The 15,023-nt window shown below is 33.7% G+C and overlaps 1 protein-coding gene across 2 annotated transcripts; it reads left to right on the forward strand.

Moving 5' to 3' along the window:
• The first annotated feature begins 5,482 nt into the window (after nucleotides 1-5,482).
• Nucleotides 5,483-14,604, forward strand: LOC116347853. 2 transcript variants are annotated; one of them, XM_031778604.1, is made up of 9 exons: nucleotides 5,483-6,685; nucleotides 11,351-11,534; nucleotides 11,609-11,814; nucleotides 11,910-12,069; nucleotides 12,131-12,308; nucleotides 12,387-12,941; nucleotides 13,010-13,063; nucleotides 13,151-13,160; nucleotides 14,175-14,604. In XM_031778604.1, exons 2-9 carry the CDS (start codon nucleotides 11,364-11,366, stop codon nucleotides 14,227-14,229), a joined length of 1,389 nt encoding a protein of 462 aa, XP_031634464.1. In that variant the 5' UTR covers nucleotides 5,483-6,685; nucleotides 11,351-11,363; the 3' UTR covers nucleotides 14,230-14,604. The 2 variants fall into 2 exon arrangements, with proteins under 2 accessions (XP_031634464.1, XP_031634456.1); XM_031778596.1 differs by having other exon boundaries at nucleotides 13,151-14,604.
• The last annotated feature ends 419 nt before the right edge of the window (nucleotides 14,605-15,023 follow it).

A 15,023-nucleotide genomic window follows, 5' to 3' on the forward strand; every position in this document is an offset into this window, starting at 1 on the left:
ACTCACTTCTTGTGGCTAGATTGTGACAGGTGCTTTAATTGAAAAAATTTCATGTTGCAAACCAAAAGTTTTTCTCATTTTGCAAAGTGAATGTGTTGGCCCGAAAATCATTTGAATTTTGCACTGCAATTTAGATTGGTGGTTCGGTGTGGTGCGCACACTCAGTGCCGTCATCATTGTCGATGTTGCCGGATTCTACTATTGGTAACTATAATTTTTTTTACATGGTAAAAAGCATTGAAGTTCAATTGCGGCACTTTTTTTCGTTCGCCTCATCATCGATATGCGTATGTTCACCTTTGCACGATCATCGGCACCAATGGTGTCCCTGCCACATGAAGCGTCAAACATTCCGATGATTGAACCGAAGTGAATATACCGCACACAAATTTTCTTGATCTGCTCTTTTTTTCTCTTTCTGCTCTTCTCACATGAAAATATGCGGAAATGTAAACCTCTTATCTTGCTCGCTGCATCGCAATGTTGGGCTTACTGTTTTGTATACTCGACAAATGCTACCACTATTGATAGATGGCTTGCAGTACAGCTTGTGTGTGTGTATCTATTTTTTTTATTCACATTGCCTCATCTCTTCAACTCGGCAAATGTCAAGTGATACTCATTGCAGTTGCTGTTACGATCGTTATGCTATTGATTTTTAAAACTAAACTCTTTTATTATTTACTTTCACTTTAGAAAAGTTTTACGATTTCCAAGGAAATTTTCAAATACCAGGCAAATCAGCAACTCGAACGCGCAATACTCAGCAAACGAACCCTCAATCGTCTTTATATTTTTTTTATTTAGTAGACCTCCGACGGCACAAACACAATGCAGCATTATCATTCATTGGCATAAACTCTGATTTATAATACGAAAAATAAACAATCTGAACTCAGCTCTGTGTCATGATGATTATGAAAATGCCACAGAAAAATCGTATACATAAATTCAATGAAGAACGATTTTTCTGCAGCCGCCTTTTTTTGGATGAAAATTACAAAATCGTTCTCACAACGAATGTTAACATTCAAAGTTCGAATATATAAATCAAATTCAGTTTCGTGTACGCTTCAAAGTGGAAAATGAATTTTCAGTTTAGAAAGGCTGCAGTTGACCAAGAATATGTATGTACCGTTGTAAAATTTTATGGCTTTGCAGCAGAGTTGGCAACATTTCGATTTGAATTGAAACTGTAAACACAAGAACCCATATTGACAAGTGCATGAGGTATTTTCGTATTCAGCATTGTTTTAGAAGACACTCACGAGGAGGGAGATGCAAATTAATCATTAAGACTCGTTGTCTGAAAGAAACTTTGGTGACGGAAAAAAAATTAATTTCATTCAAATAAATGTGGTTCTATCTTCACAATTTTCGGTTGAATTTTTCATAAATTAGGGCCAATTATATTTTTTTTTGTATTGATCTGTTAAATTTGATTGGAAGACTCAAGAAGAGAAGTTGACCTTTTATTAATAACAATTAGGTTGAACTAATTATTGAATTGTCTATGAAATGTCAGTGCAAACAAATCCCATAATTCTACCGAAGCATCAATCAACTTGATGTGAGAAGTCAAGCATTCATTTGTTTATTTAAAAAAACTACAGTAGAGCAATAGTTTCATTTAAATTCGAAAGATTTTTTGCAAAAAAAAAAAAAAAATAAAGTTGAGGAAATTACTTCAAAACAACGACCATTTAATTTTGATTAAATGCTTGTCATCATTACCCCAGATGAAGCGCAATATTTTTCTTCCATTCAAACGGTAAAATCTATTTAAAAGCATACGTTGCACGTTTGCCTCTTTATAACAGTATGTTTCGGTCCATTCAATGAGATTAATGAATGTTGATCTTTTCGTCGTCGATTTGACGATTAATCTCTTTGTTGTACTCCCTCTCTCCCCTTCTCTCGCTCTCTTTTTCTTATGCACACCTATACTCTATCTCTAGCATTGACATGAACAAGCAAAATCAGAAAAAAAAATGAGACGAAAATCGTAAATTTTCCATGTATGCTTTTTAATCGTTTCCAAAGTGTTTGTATTTAAATGATGCATTGATTATGTTGAATATTATATTATACAGTTGTTGAATGTTATTGCTTTCGACGTGATGACAACATGTTTCGATGTGCATTACGATCCATTCCACTGAGGCATTACATAAAATATGTTTATTTTTTTATGTAGAAAATAAATGTTCAACTAATTGCTCTTTAATTTCAATCGGTTTGTAAATAATTCCGCGTTATTCATATGTACAATTAATGTTCATTTATGGTACATAAATCTGGATTCAGAATTAGCAGAAGAGAAACTAAACAAGAAGACACCAAATTTTGTCTTCGCACTCACCTGGGTATGTTGGGCACGGCTATTGACGTACCAAAAATAACCGATGACGCCAATTTCAATACATTTATATTTCTTGTCTTCTTCGCCTCTTGATGCTCTAGTGTGAATTGAGTACCAATTTTGGTTTTCGGACAAAAGAAGAAGTTGATCGTTAAGAGAATTTCATGCATGGTTATTTTCTCTGTAGCGCGCTCGCTTATGTAATATGCGTTTGTATTTCAGATTGCTGCAACACATTTGAACAGCTGTTCAATGTGGGCGTATCGTGGCGTTCAAACACTTATTTTTGTCCAATATCACAGGCAACGATCTCGGCTCCTGATCGGTAGACACACATATCGAAAAATTGAAATCTTTATTCGAAATTTGTAGTTGGTAAAATAATATAAAATATTTGCAATGTCAGTAATAATATCCTTAATGCCGTCAAATTTATTGGCCAAACCGGTTCAAGTCGCACAATTTATTGACTGTTATATTTATTGATCATAATTTATATTATTTATATATACACAAAATAGAAATGTTGGATGCAAATCAGACAATGCAAAGCATGAAATTTATTATTTGATCAATCGAGATTTTGTGATCGACTTTTTTTTAATTATTTTTCCGCACACACCGAGTTTGGAAGGTAAAGTATTGGAATCGGTAAAAAAAACATGTTTTCTGGGTGTTTTAGGAGCCAGAGAACACGAATCAGTCGTTTTTTCGATGTCCGAATGTATGTGCGTGGTACCCTGTACCCTGTATTCTGTACCCTGTACGCAAATTTTCTAACACGATAACTTTCAACAAAAAAAGTAATTCAAAATCTGACTTTGTAGGATGGGGATCCCGATGAATAGAAACCATTGGATTTTGAGCGACTTTGGTTGATAGAGTGAAGTGTCATGTCTGGTGTGATGCCCATGAGAAAATCTCAATTTTTCTTCCAAAAGTCATACTTTGTGTGTACTTAAACACTCAAAAATTTGGCACACACATTTTTGGCACGAAAAAACCGAATCTGACATTAGTTTTGCGATACAAATCATTTTCGACACACTTTTCATAAAAAAAATTCAAAAAAATGGATTTTTGTATGGAAGCCATGCCTGTATGATATCGTAATGAGCTGAAAATTTGCACAGCTTATTTTTATCACACAAAAATAACATTATGAGAATTTGAAGAAATTTTCAGAATGTTAGCTTTTTGTAAAAAAAAAAAATAGCTTGTGCAAATTTTCACATGATTACGATATCAAATTCCCATTTTTAGTAGTTTTTGTATGAAAAGTGCGCCGAAAATTGTTTGTATCGCAAAACTAATGTCAGATTCGGTTTTCTCGTGAATTTAAATTCAAGTAAAAGATTTGTAATAAATGCATGTAGTGGATCACAGTGCGGAAAAGTTCATCTTACGGATGTAAGACATTTTATTTCCATTTTGCATACATCTAAAAAAATTCACCTAACGGAATTATAATTTTAATTGTAGAGGAAGTGTTTGGAGTCTGTAATTTTTTACATTAAACGCATATGAACCCACACAATTCTCCAAATCCCATCATTTTGACTGTTTGAACAATATTCATTGATATATTTCGAGCATTTTCGTTGAGAATGGTGCGGTTATACCGCTTCATGCACTCGAAAATCGATTCTTAAGAGCTTCTAAGAAAGTAAACAATTGTTGTATTGTTTCGTATTGAAACACACCTCTTGACGGCACCGGCACCATGTAATACGACGACGAATACACTCATGAATGGCACTAACGATCGATCACAGTCACTTAACAACAGTAAAAGTTCATTATGCGATTTGTGACTTTGTCATAAGCAGAAAAAAGCATATGTCTATTACATTCGAATGCAAATGAATCAATTTCAACACAACTCATTGCACTTCAGCCACACTGAACGAGATGGGTGTTGCAAACAAATTGTGTTTGCTTTTTTTTTCGTGTTTGAAAAATGGCATGACTTCAGCGATGATTCAGATCTGAATTGAACAAAAAAAACATTCAACATTTAAATCAGTTTGAAAATGACTTTTTTGTGTCAATTTATTTGATAAATAATAAAATTGGCAGTTGTGACCTTTAAAAAAACAGTTTCTTTTAATAAAGTCATGGATCCGAATAAACGTATTAATAAGCGATTGAGTGTGCAAAAAAAGTGTATGTCAATTTGAGAAATATAAGAATATTCTTAATTTATTTGCCAATTAATATAATATTTGCTCGAAACTTCAGCCGACCCTCTTTTTTGAGATGGTCCCATTAGTGACTGCTTGAAAAACGACTTTGACCGATCTTTTGTACTCAAATAATCGAGAAAATTGACGTGAATGGTCTGTGATGATCATGCTTATCCTGCAAAGACAACAGAAAAATGTCGATGTCACTGTTTCTGTCACATAGAGTTCTGTGATGGCAAAATGTTGAAGCAAAATTACAAATCAATTAATTATATGCGGTGCTTTTTTAAAAGTCGTTAGTTTCATGAACTTTTGCTGCGTAACATTTTATCATCTCGTCTTCATTTAAGATATAGTTTTCAATGTTGAATGAGTTCTTAAGTTAGTTGGCCTACGTGTATATTGACATTCGTTACCTCACTCGCTCTTTCACCAACGTCTAACATATTATTTTTTTATCGTCAAATTGTTGTTGTTATTTTGCATAAAATCAAGTGTTGTCTCATACCAAAGCGTTTGTTTGTGCATAAGACACAATGCAAACAAAACGACTGTGCACACAATGTGAGAGACGTGAATTAATACGAAGCATATCAATAATATAACAGAAAGAAAAAGAAGAAGAAAAAAATCAACAACAGCGGTGGCGGTGGCGGCAGCGGCAGCCTGATGTATGGCGGTCGTTTTCTGTATGTCTGTAGTGTTATTGCTTACATGAATCTGTTGTCTGTTTTATTTTTCTGTTCGTTCATTCGTTCGTGTGTTTTTTTTATATATACATACATATTTCTGACTGTGTATGTGTGTGTGTAATATGTTTGAGACGACGAAAAGCGAGGTAAGAAAACTAAAAAGAAGTAACAATCTGTACGTTTTTATGTTTAGCCGTCGTTCGTGCACACAACCTAAAGTATAATTTAGTCTTTGGCGGCAACTCAATGGTTAGACACAAACTACGCAGCGACTCACAGCTTTTTTTCTTTTGATTCATTAGAGAGATAGATTCTTTTTTTGCGGCCGCAATCATATTTTTGAATTTCACATTCTTATCGCTGTGTCGTATTCTATAGTGTGTAAATAGAAAAAAACAAGCATCTCTATTTGGAAACTTAGTTATTGCGTGTAGAAGTATTGAAAGAGAAATACAAATTCTAGATTCTTGAATACCGGTTCAAGAAGAAAAACCCATCAAAAGAATTTCATTGAAAAACAAGTGTGAAATTTTCGTTTCATTGATTGAGACGGTTTAATTCCCTTTTATTGAAGCGCAAAAAAAGTGAAATTACAACATCGATCCGTTATAGAGAAAGAGTGAGAATGAAAAAAAGCACATAGAACTAATAGCCAGCGATAATGATCATGTTACTCATAAGAACGGATATGATCGTCTTGTGTGTGTATTGAGAAAAAAGTGATAAAAAAGAATAACCAGTTACATCAAAGAAAAAGAAAGAAAAGATCTTTGTGTTTTGTGAGATTTTTTTTTTGTTCCAAGGTCCGACCGATTAGATTGTAGACACTTATTAAAACAGTAATTTTTTCGGTGACTTTCATCGTTGTTCTTGAATGAAGACATTTAAAAAAAAAATTCTCTTTGCTATAAATAGAGAGGCAGTGCTTCAAATTAATGACAACACCGTTCAATTGTTTTATTCAAACAAAGCGACATAAATTATGCTCTCTGTGTCGACAAAATAGTGTGTTGAACGAAAATAATGTGTATCTAAAATTGAAAGAGAGAGAAAGAAAGACATTTGATGGCAACGAAAACCTGCTACATCGCAATATATCGTATACGAACCGAATGACGGAAAAGAACATGAATGAACAATAAACAAAGACCAATTTTCCTGCTTATGATAGAAACTTACGTTCTTCATTCGTTTTTGTGTGGATGTGTCGCGTATTTCAACGGTTGAATGAGATCAATTAAGAATTTTCGTCAAAACATGCGCAATTCAGATCTCACGTAGTGAACATTTTGACACATAGATAGTATTGTTCTTAATCAGAATCAATTTACGAAAAGAAAACACAACAATTTCACGCCATACAAAAGGAAACAACAACGCAAAAACCACTTTCAACGCATCTGTTCAGTTTAGACTCTGAAAATTTTGTGCACTTTTCAAATTAGGTGAGTATCATTGAATTGGGTTACACATTTATATATGGTAATTCACCTGTGAAAACAAAAAAAAAAAGAGAGTGCCCATATGCGCTTAAAATAGAAATTGTTCAAAAACCTTTGACTTGTAGACCTTTAAGCAACCTTAAACCGGGCAATTTAGTTTACGAGCTCAACATGAAAATTAACGTGTGTCCATTTTTCGCCATAATCATGTCGCATGTTTGGCCCGTGTCATTCACAATATTATGAATTTACACATTGTCCTTGTTCGATGACATTTATACAGATATTCATTTATAATTCAAGCCACCATCATTGTTATTGTTTTTGTTTTTACCCTCATTACTAAATCACCTGTGACTGACACTAAATAGTCTCGTTAATATGTTCGTGAAATATTTAAAAAATCGAATGCAAAAAAGAATGCCATTTTTGTTTAGCTCGAAATCTTCACTTGCCTGAAAGTGGCCGTTTGTCACCGTCTCACTATGTGTGGCTTGCTCAATCTAACATTAAGAAGAAAAAAAACGTGCGAATCAAGTTTAAAACTCGGAATACAATAAGATTTATTCGATGGTAAACAAAGCGTATCAACAATACTGCGAAAAGGAAAAAACGCTGTGACGATGGACGTAATGCAATCACCAAAGAGAAAAGATAATTAAAGAAATAAATCGATCGCTTGCCATACGTGACCTTCGATGTCGCGTGATTAAATAATTTCTTTTAGCAAAATCGTGTCAGTACATTACCTATAATGTCTAGGTAACTACTTACAACATTTCGGTTTCAGAGTGCAAGTCAAGCGTAATCTCTGTCCGATGCGAAACAAGAAAAAATAAAAAAAAATAAAACAAGATATCTACACCATATAGGTGTATTTGGTACACGCGGTACTGTGTCGCGCGCATGCACGCATTTCAAACATTCGACTCTGTGTGACTACTGCTTTATTTGGCGCAAATTGTGACGTTTATGTTTTTTTATATTATTATATGTACTATTTGGCATGGTCAAAAAATTAAGATAATTATATTTTATATAAGTTGGATTTCATTTTAGTTGCCACGAAATGAGGACACACTCAATCGAAATCTATCGTCAACCGGTGCTAAGTAAATGATTTATTGCTTTAGACTTCGATTTTATTTTCAATTTAATCGTTTATAAGCATCGAATCAAATGTTATCACATCAGTTGTATAAACAGAAAAAAAACATATGTGTGGCCGAGAATTATGTTAAGTGCGCCGTAATGATATAGACTGTATCGGATTACAGAGTTAGTTGGATCGGATTACAGAGTTACACTTTAGAGCAACAAATATAAATTGGCTTATTTTATTGAAATGTTTTAGCTGGCGTTTTAATGAATTTTTTTATGAGAAAACAACGATTTAAAAAAAAAAGATTTCAAAGCAAACTGAATTCGGGAATTTTATATGAATGGAATATGGTAATGGGTTTGAGCCCATGGAACATATTTTATTTTGAAAATAGTTGGGTAGAGTAAATTTCAAAGGCTTATCGATTCATTTCTTATCATATTCAAGCAAAAATGCTTCGAAAACGGAAGAACTTTAAGCTAAAATTTGATTAAATGTTTTCCATTGAGCTGAAATGAAAACACTAGAGCTTTCCTTAGTGTCCAAATTAATAATTTTTGTGCGTAAATTGAACCAAATCTGTCATTCGTTACAAAGTACGATTGTAAAAGGCAGCTTGTTGGTAGCTGTGATTTACTTTTTGGTGCATAACAATTGAAATTAATGAATTCTTTCAAGACTTAGAATGTGAAACGTGTTATTGTCAACATCGATAAAATAAGTCACATGGCACGTAATATTTTAAACCAAAATTGGGTAGGAAACACCTCAATTTTTGCTGTTCTCATGTTTTGCATTGGCTTACTTCGAAATCAGGCCACCGCATAAAGAAATCAAGAGAAACAAAAATTTATGCAAATGACATAAAAACCGATTATAAAAACCAGATCGGAAGTGGCCCCTTCAAAGTTTCGTATTTTTCCGTCTATTTTGTAAATGTTATGATTAAGTGTAGTATCATGATTTGCGTGTTAAAACTCGGAGGCGACGACAACAACGGCGAAGGTGGTAACAATGCCAATTAGATAATACGATTGCAATTTAACGAATGATGAAAAACCGACTAAATCGAATAATAAATAAACAAAACACAAATAAATCAAAAACAATGCAAGGTTACAAATTCGATACTATTCGGTTCGTCCGTTGAATTCCAAGTACAGATCGTTGTTTTTCAAAAATAACATCGGAATTATGGGAATTTTAAACGCACATTATTCATGAGTTGCTTGTGTAGAGGAAGTGGACTTTTTGTTTTTGTTTAAGATGAGTCTGTTAATCTTAGTATCGGCCTTAAAAAAATCAATCTTTCCACAAGATTGACCATTTCATAGCCGACGAAAAAAAAATTGATGTGTGTTATATCATTGGGTGTAACGATATATTAACGTTATGATTTGTGAGAAGAAGAAAAACAGACATACACACATTTCAAAATCGACCAATTAATTTTCCAGTTAAAATATGATAGCAACTGGTTTTTTTTTCTTCACAATTATTATACGGGCACAAGAGCGTATACAGTGGCGCACTGTTTCATGCTTTAATTTCACTTAACACACAACAGAACGCCCAATTGACGCATAAAAACCACAATAAACACAATTTTATTATTACGTACGTATGTAGAAAAGAAGTAGTTAAGTTGAATAATACTTGGAACAAATCATTAATTAACACCTCAAAATGTTGGTGCTGTTGAGCAAGCGAACAACGTCAGACACAATTCACACAATAAATAGCGCATGAGTTCGATTTTAGTCGATTTATTTTTTTTTCTCTTCTATAAAATCAAAATAAGTTTGAAAAGAGTTTTATGAGCAGTGCATTTTTTATGGCAGATGATTTACGAGGGAAAATAGAGACATTATTTGTATGTGTGAGAGTGTGTCGAGCGTTCAAGACCAAAAATCCATTTTACTTGTTTTATTTAATGATTCGTTCAGTTTCTGAAATTCAATTGAACGTGTTAAACGTGTGCATTTGTTTTGTTGGCACATCGTGTACGCCTCATTCCAGTGATCCCAACACACACACACATCAATCGGATGTAATAAATTCATACGCAGAGGAAATAAATCGAGAGTGTTGTACAGCACATTGAATAGATTCTAATTAACACATATCCTTGAATGAAAAGGTTAATAACCGCTGCAATGTCGGCATTCATATATCGACAGTTACACTGTGCTCATTATGTACTCACCACCTTATCTGCGTATGACAGGAATGATGGTAATCAAGAACTATCGACTGAGAACCGAAACGAATTGAAACGTTTCTTCGCTTATCCAAATCGACACCTTTCATTTTCAAATCGATCCTCATTCATTTTGTATGCGATCAACTTCACCAGTGAAGTTGTTCGTGTAGAAAATATTCAAACAAAAATTAGATGCATATACAAATTCAATCAAATCGCTTCAATACCAATATCGCCACCGCTTGAAAGAATCTCATATTTACTCATATGCGCATGTATGAATATGCATCTTTAAATGCATTCAGATTTTAAATCAGCGGCCGATGAATCCGGTCAATGGGAAAATAATCGCATTTCGACGAAAATAAAAATCGAAAACGATAACATTTATTTAACACATTGAATATAAATTGATGCAAGAATTTATACGTTTTTCATTTGAATTGATAATTAAACTCCAGCAATAATATGAATATAAAAAAAAGTTGTAATAATAATACCGACATGATGAAACGAGGCAATATGAAACGAATGAAAATGAAAAAAATGAGATACATGAAACCCGCAACGCATACACATCGATTGAGAGATTGTGTAAACAAACTAACTGAACCAAAAGCAAACGAAGCGCAAAATAATAATAATAATAATAAAAAATTTGTGTAATGCAATAAAATCGGTTTGTAGTCGTTCCACACAATCACTCACTCACTTGCATATTCAGTCGCATATACAGTCACAATCGAGAGCCACAATGGAATCAAGCACAAATCACGGTCAAAATTATGTCATTTTCCATTTGCGGTTTAGAATTTTAATGAGATCAGTTGTAATGTACGTGCGTGATTGTTACAAATAAGCAGCCAATTCGACGTGTCTAACATTGTAAAACTATTGTGCAAATAAAATGAATTCGAAATTATTGGGGATGCTTCGAAATTGGCGCGCCACAGAGAACGCACACCAATACAAAAACCATGTCACGCACATACACACATTCACAATCGCATATATTCACTTATAATATTCACCTCCACATGGGCATGCCACACACACCATTCCAAAAACCGCCGCCAAGTCAGCCCAAGTCAATCTGAGCCATGTCAATTACGCTAATTTATTTGCAAAATGAAAATGATTTGCAATTGAATTTGCAGTTGACGGGCACGCATAATAAATTGCGTTAATTCCATGAAATTAAATGACTTTTCATATATTTCTTCTGTTTCTTCTTCTTCACAATTTTTCGTGCACGCTACTCTTCTCGCCGACCGACAACGATACGAATATTCTTGATACGGCTCATTGTTTATGTTTCACACCAATTTATATATGTCTGTTTTTCTCTTCCATACTCATCTAGATAATTTGCTGTGATGAATGGTCTGTCTCAATGGATTTGTATTTTTGCGTTAATCTTTGCCGGTGACGCTGCTATCGAACCGCCGCCATGGAGTGATCCAAGTCGAAATCCATGCGCTAATAAACCAGGCGGTTGGCAACTTCTATACTGGGCACCGCTTAAACAATGCTTCAAAATATATACGGTAACCTTTACAAAACACCTTCATTCGAACGAAAAAAATGTTAAATAAATTGAATTTTGTATAAATGCAATTAGATGGGCTATCCATGTCCAGATACAATGGAATTAACACCCGGCATGAGAAGTACACGTTCATCGAATGGTTTGATAGCCGAGTGCCGATGTCCGCCTGGTACAGCACAAAATTTTGATTCAACCGCTTGTTATAAATTATACGAGCAAGGACCTTGTGATATTGGTCAATTCTTTGCTCCAGTCAATGAACCGTCTAATGCAGCGATGTATGTGATTGCATTACGAAGCATTTTTGACGTTGAATTTTTGTGATTTTCAACTGAAATCGTAATGTTGTTTTTTGATTTTTTTTTTTTACCAGACCAAAGAAGCGAAAGGGCTTTTGCAAAACACCACCTGAATGCCCCAATGGACAGGTTTATTGGCCACAAGATTCCAAATGCTACACGCTTCATACAAAAGGTCCATGTCAAAAAGGAAAACTATTTGTCATTGGCAAAAATCGACTGGCAGAATGCAAGGTAATTTTAAGCAATATTTCTTCATTTTTTTACGAAATTTATTTCATTTATGAAATTTTAGTGCGAAAATGAAAACGAACTGGCACAATATTATTATAAGCCGTTCGGAACATGTTATGAACATTTTACGGTGGGACCATGTGAAGATGGTGGCAAAATATTTTTACCAGGTGGAAAATGCGGTTGTCATGTAAAATTGCCAAATTATCATGAAGACACTGATCAATGCTATGAACTTGGTATGGAATCTTCAAATATTTTGTGTGAATTTCGCCATAAAATTTCTGAATTTTCAAATTCTTCGGATTTAATTACAGGTACCAATGGTCCATGTCCGGCTGGTTATTTGTTTACCATCCCAGAAAACAGTATACAAAATCAGTATGCTCAGTGTCAGTGCAAAGAAGGTTATGCAAGTTGGCCAGATGGTCAATGTTATCGTTTGTATACCAGAGGTCCATGTGCAAATGGTGAATTTTTGGTGAATTCAACGACATGCATTCGGAATCCATGTGGAAAAGGTCGACTCTATTTTCCCGATGAAAAGACGTGCTATCGTATTGGTTATCAGGGTCCATGTGATCTGAATCAAGTGGTTGTCTTTGATTTCACTGTTCGACCATCCATCGATGGTATTTCGTATAATGGTGTGTGTGGATGTGCGGGCATTATTAAATCTTTAGATCAAAAATGTCAACCAGAAGATATTGTGGAGAAAAATCCGTGCCATTCAACACCCGGAATGGTTGAGATAAATGGTTCCTGCTATAAATTGTACACCAAAGGTCCTTGTGCCGATGGTCTTTGGCTGGAACCGATCAAAATTCTCAAACGAAGCGATAAACGTGGCGCACATTGCGCATGCAGACCAGGTAAATAACAATTTTTTTGAATCATTTTTTTTTCTCTTTGAATTAATATATTTTCATTTTCTCACCAGGCTATACTAAATATGAAACAGCTAATGGTATCGGATGCTACGCACCAAATATAGGTGAATGACAATTATTTTTTAATTCCACCAACAAAATGTTTAATCAATTCAAATTTAATGAATAATTTCATTTTCTCCATTTTCCAGGAATAGCGAGGTATTTAAATGGGAAAAATTTCAGCATTTCAATGCTTGGCGAGGAGTTTGTTAGCTCATTTTTTAATACAACATCGCATGCCACGGTTTTTGCAACCAGTTGATTTTGAAATTTAATTTGTTTTACTATCCTATGCATATTGAAAAGTTGTAATCATGTGTATTTCAATTTCACAGAAGCTCTGCTTTTTCAAATGATTCTGTGTTTGACACAAATTCCATAAATAATTATTTAATTTGACAATTTTAACTCGTGAAAGTTACCATTTTTCAAAATCATGCACAATATTTGAAAAGGTAGAGTGAATCGAATCTATTTTCCTATGGTGGTGTTCTTGAAATTTGGCGTATACATATTTTGTGTTTAGTGTATTTTCATCAAACAGTTGAAAACTTAAATTGTAAATAGCCAATATGTGTAGAGTCTGCAATCAATTTGATTCGAACCGATTGCAATATTTTATATATGTAGAAAACTATCGAATAGACTGATTAGTTATGTGCAAATAACATTGTATACATGTATAACCATATTAATTGTTTACAAAACAAAAATCAATTTCATTGATTTAAAACTGTAATTTTAGTTTCAAATTGTCTATTTCGAGTCTATACCTACATTACTGTTTTGATATGGCTTGTTTTGCATGCTGGTGTTTCTTGTATTTTTCAGTATTGTTTACACATGATTCTATAGGGTAGACATGGACTATAGTTGTCAACGAACCGCTGAGAGAAAAACTCAGAGAAAAAACTATAAAAAAATAGATTTTCTTAAGTAAAACTGACTCATGGAAAATGTACATGTGTTTTACTTGAGAAAAAAACTAGATCTTACTAAGAATCATGTCTATCCTCTAGGTTTAAATAATTTAATCCTTCTACTTGTGTGTGTGTGTCTTTTTTTTTAAAAAATCTTCTAAATAGCAACCGCAATAGCTTGGCCATTTTTCTTCCACATTTTCTCCCTATCAATTCACAATCACAGATGATTTCAAAAATTTTCTTTATGTAGGTGGTTTCTAAATTTTTTCGGATATCCAACAGCTGAAGAAGAATTGCACAATTAGTGATTCTTGTGCATCGGAATGCGGAAATCAGATTATTTCAAACATCGAATCATTCATTCAATTAAAAAAAACGGAATGAAATAGTCATAACGAAAAAATATTTGTCACCAATTTGATTGGCTCGCAAATCAAGCGATCGATAAATGTTTATGCTTTTGATTTCCCCCGTGTATTCAAGCCGAATTGAAATTTGTTCAGCGAGAATATAGTTTTTAGAATAGTTAAGTTTCAACAACAAATACGAAATGTTAAGTGTTGTAATGTGATTGTGCCATATAACTCGTTTTTAACTAGAATCATAAACAAAAAGAATTATGTATGACTAACTATAAGAATTTTATAAATAATAAAAAGAAAAATCAGTTGAAAATCGAATTGTTCGTATATTATTCTTTGTTCGCTTGGTATTTCAAATGCTCAATCAGGTGTCATACACAATGGTAGCTACGAAATGTGGCCAATTTTGCAATAGAATTGCATTGCAAATAACACAGCCGAGACTATACGGTTTAATTTCGAGTTGAATGAAGCGTTTCGCACAACACGAAAATTAATTAGTCAGCACATAAACGAAATGTGCAGGGTGCACACAGTGCACACACGTTCAACAAATTACTAGCTCGTAAACGTAATTTATCGTCATATATTAATTTTGAACTCACACAGGTAGATAAAATCATCGTTGCATTATCTACTGCCAATACACACATTCGTCAGCGAGAACGCATCATAAATTTTCTTCAACAATTGCATTTTTTTTATGTTTCCATATTGAACGTCCTGAATCAGCTAAA

Source organism: Contarinia nasturtii, unplaced genomic scaffold (genome assembly GCF_009176525.2).
Source record: "Contarinia nasturtii isolate CC-2019 unplaced genomic scaffold, AAFC_CNas_1.1 Cnas_scaffold_129, whole genome shotgun sequence".
NCBI lineage: Eukaryota > Metazoa > Arthropoda > Insecta > Diptera > Cecidomyiidae > Contarinia > Contarinia nasturtii.

Bases quoted from the DNA above. Each gene is read 5' to 3' on its own strand.
- LOC116347853 (XM_031778596.1), top strand. From the start codon at position 11,364: ATGAATGGTCTGTCTCAATGGATTTGTATTTTTGCGTTAATCTTTGCC. The intron at 11,535-11,608 runs GTAACCTTTACA...AAATGCAATTAG, and splicing joins AATGCTTCAAAATATATACG to ATGGGCTATCCATGTCCAGA. The intron at 13,064-13,150 runs GTGAATGACAAT...TCCATTTTCCAG, and splicing joins ATGCTACGCACCAAATATAG to GAATAGCGAGGTATTTAAAT.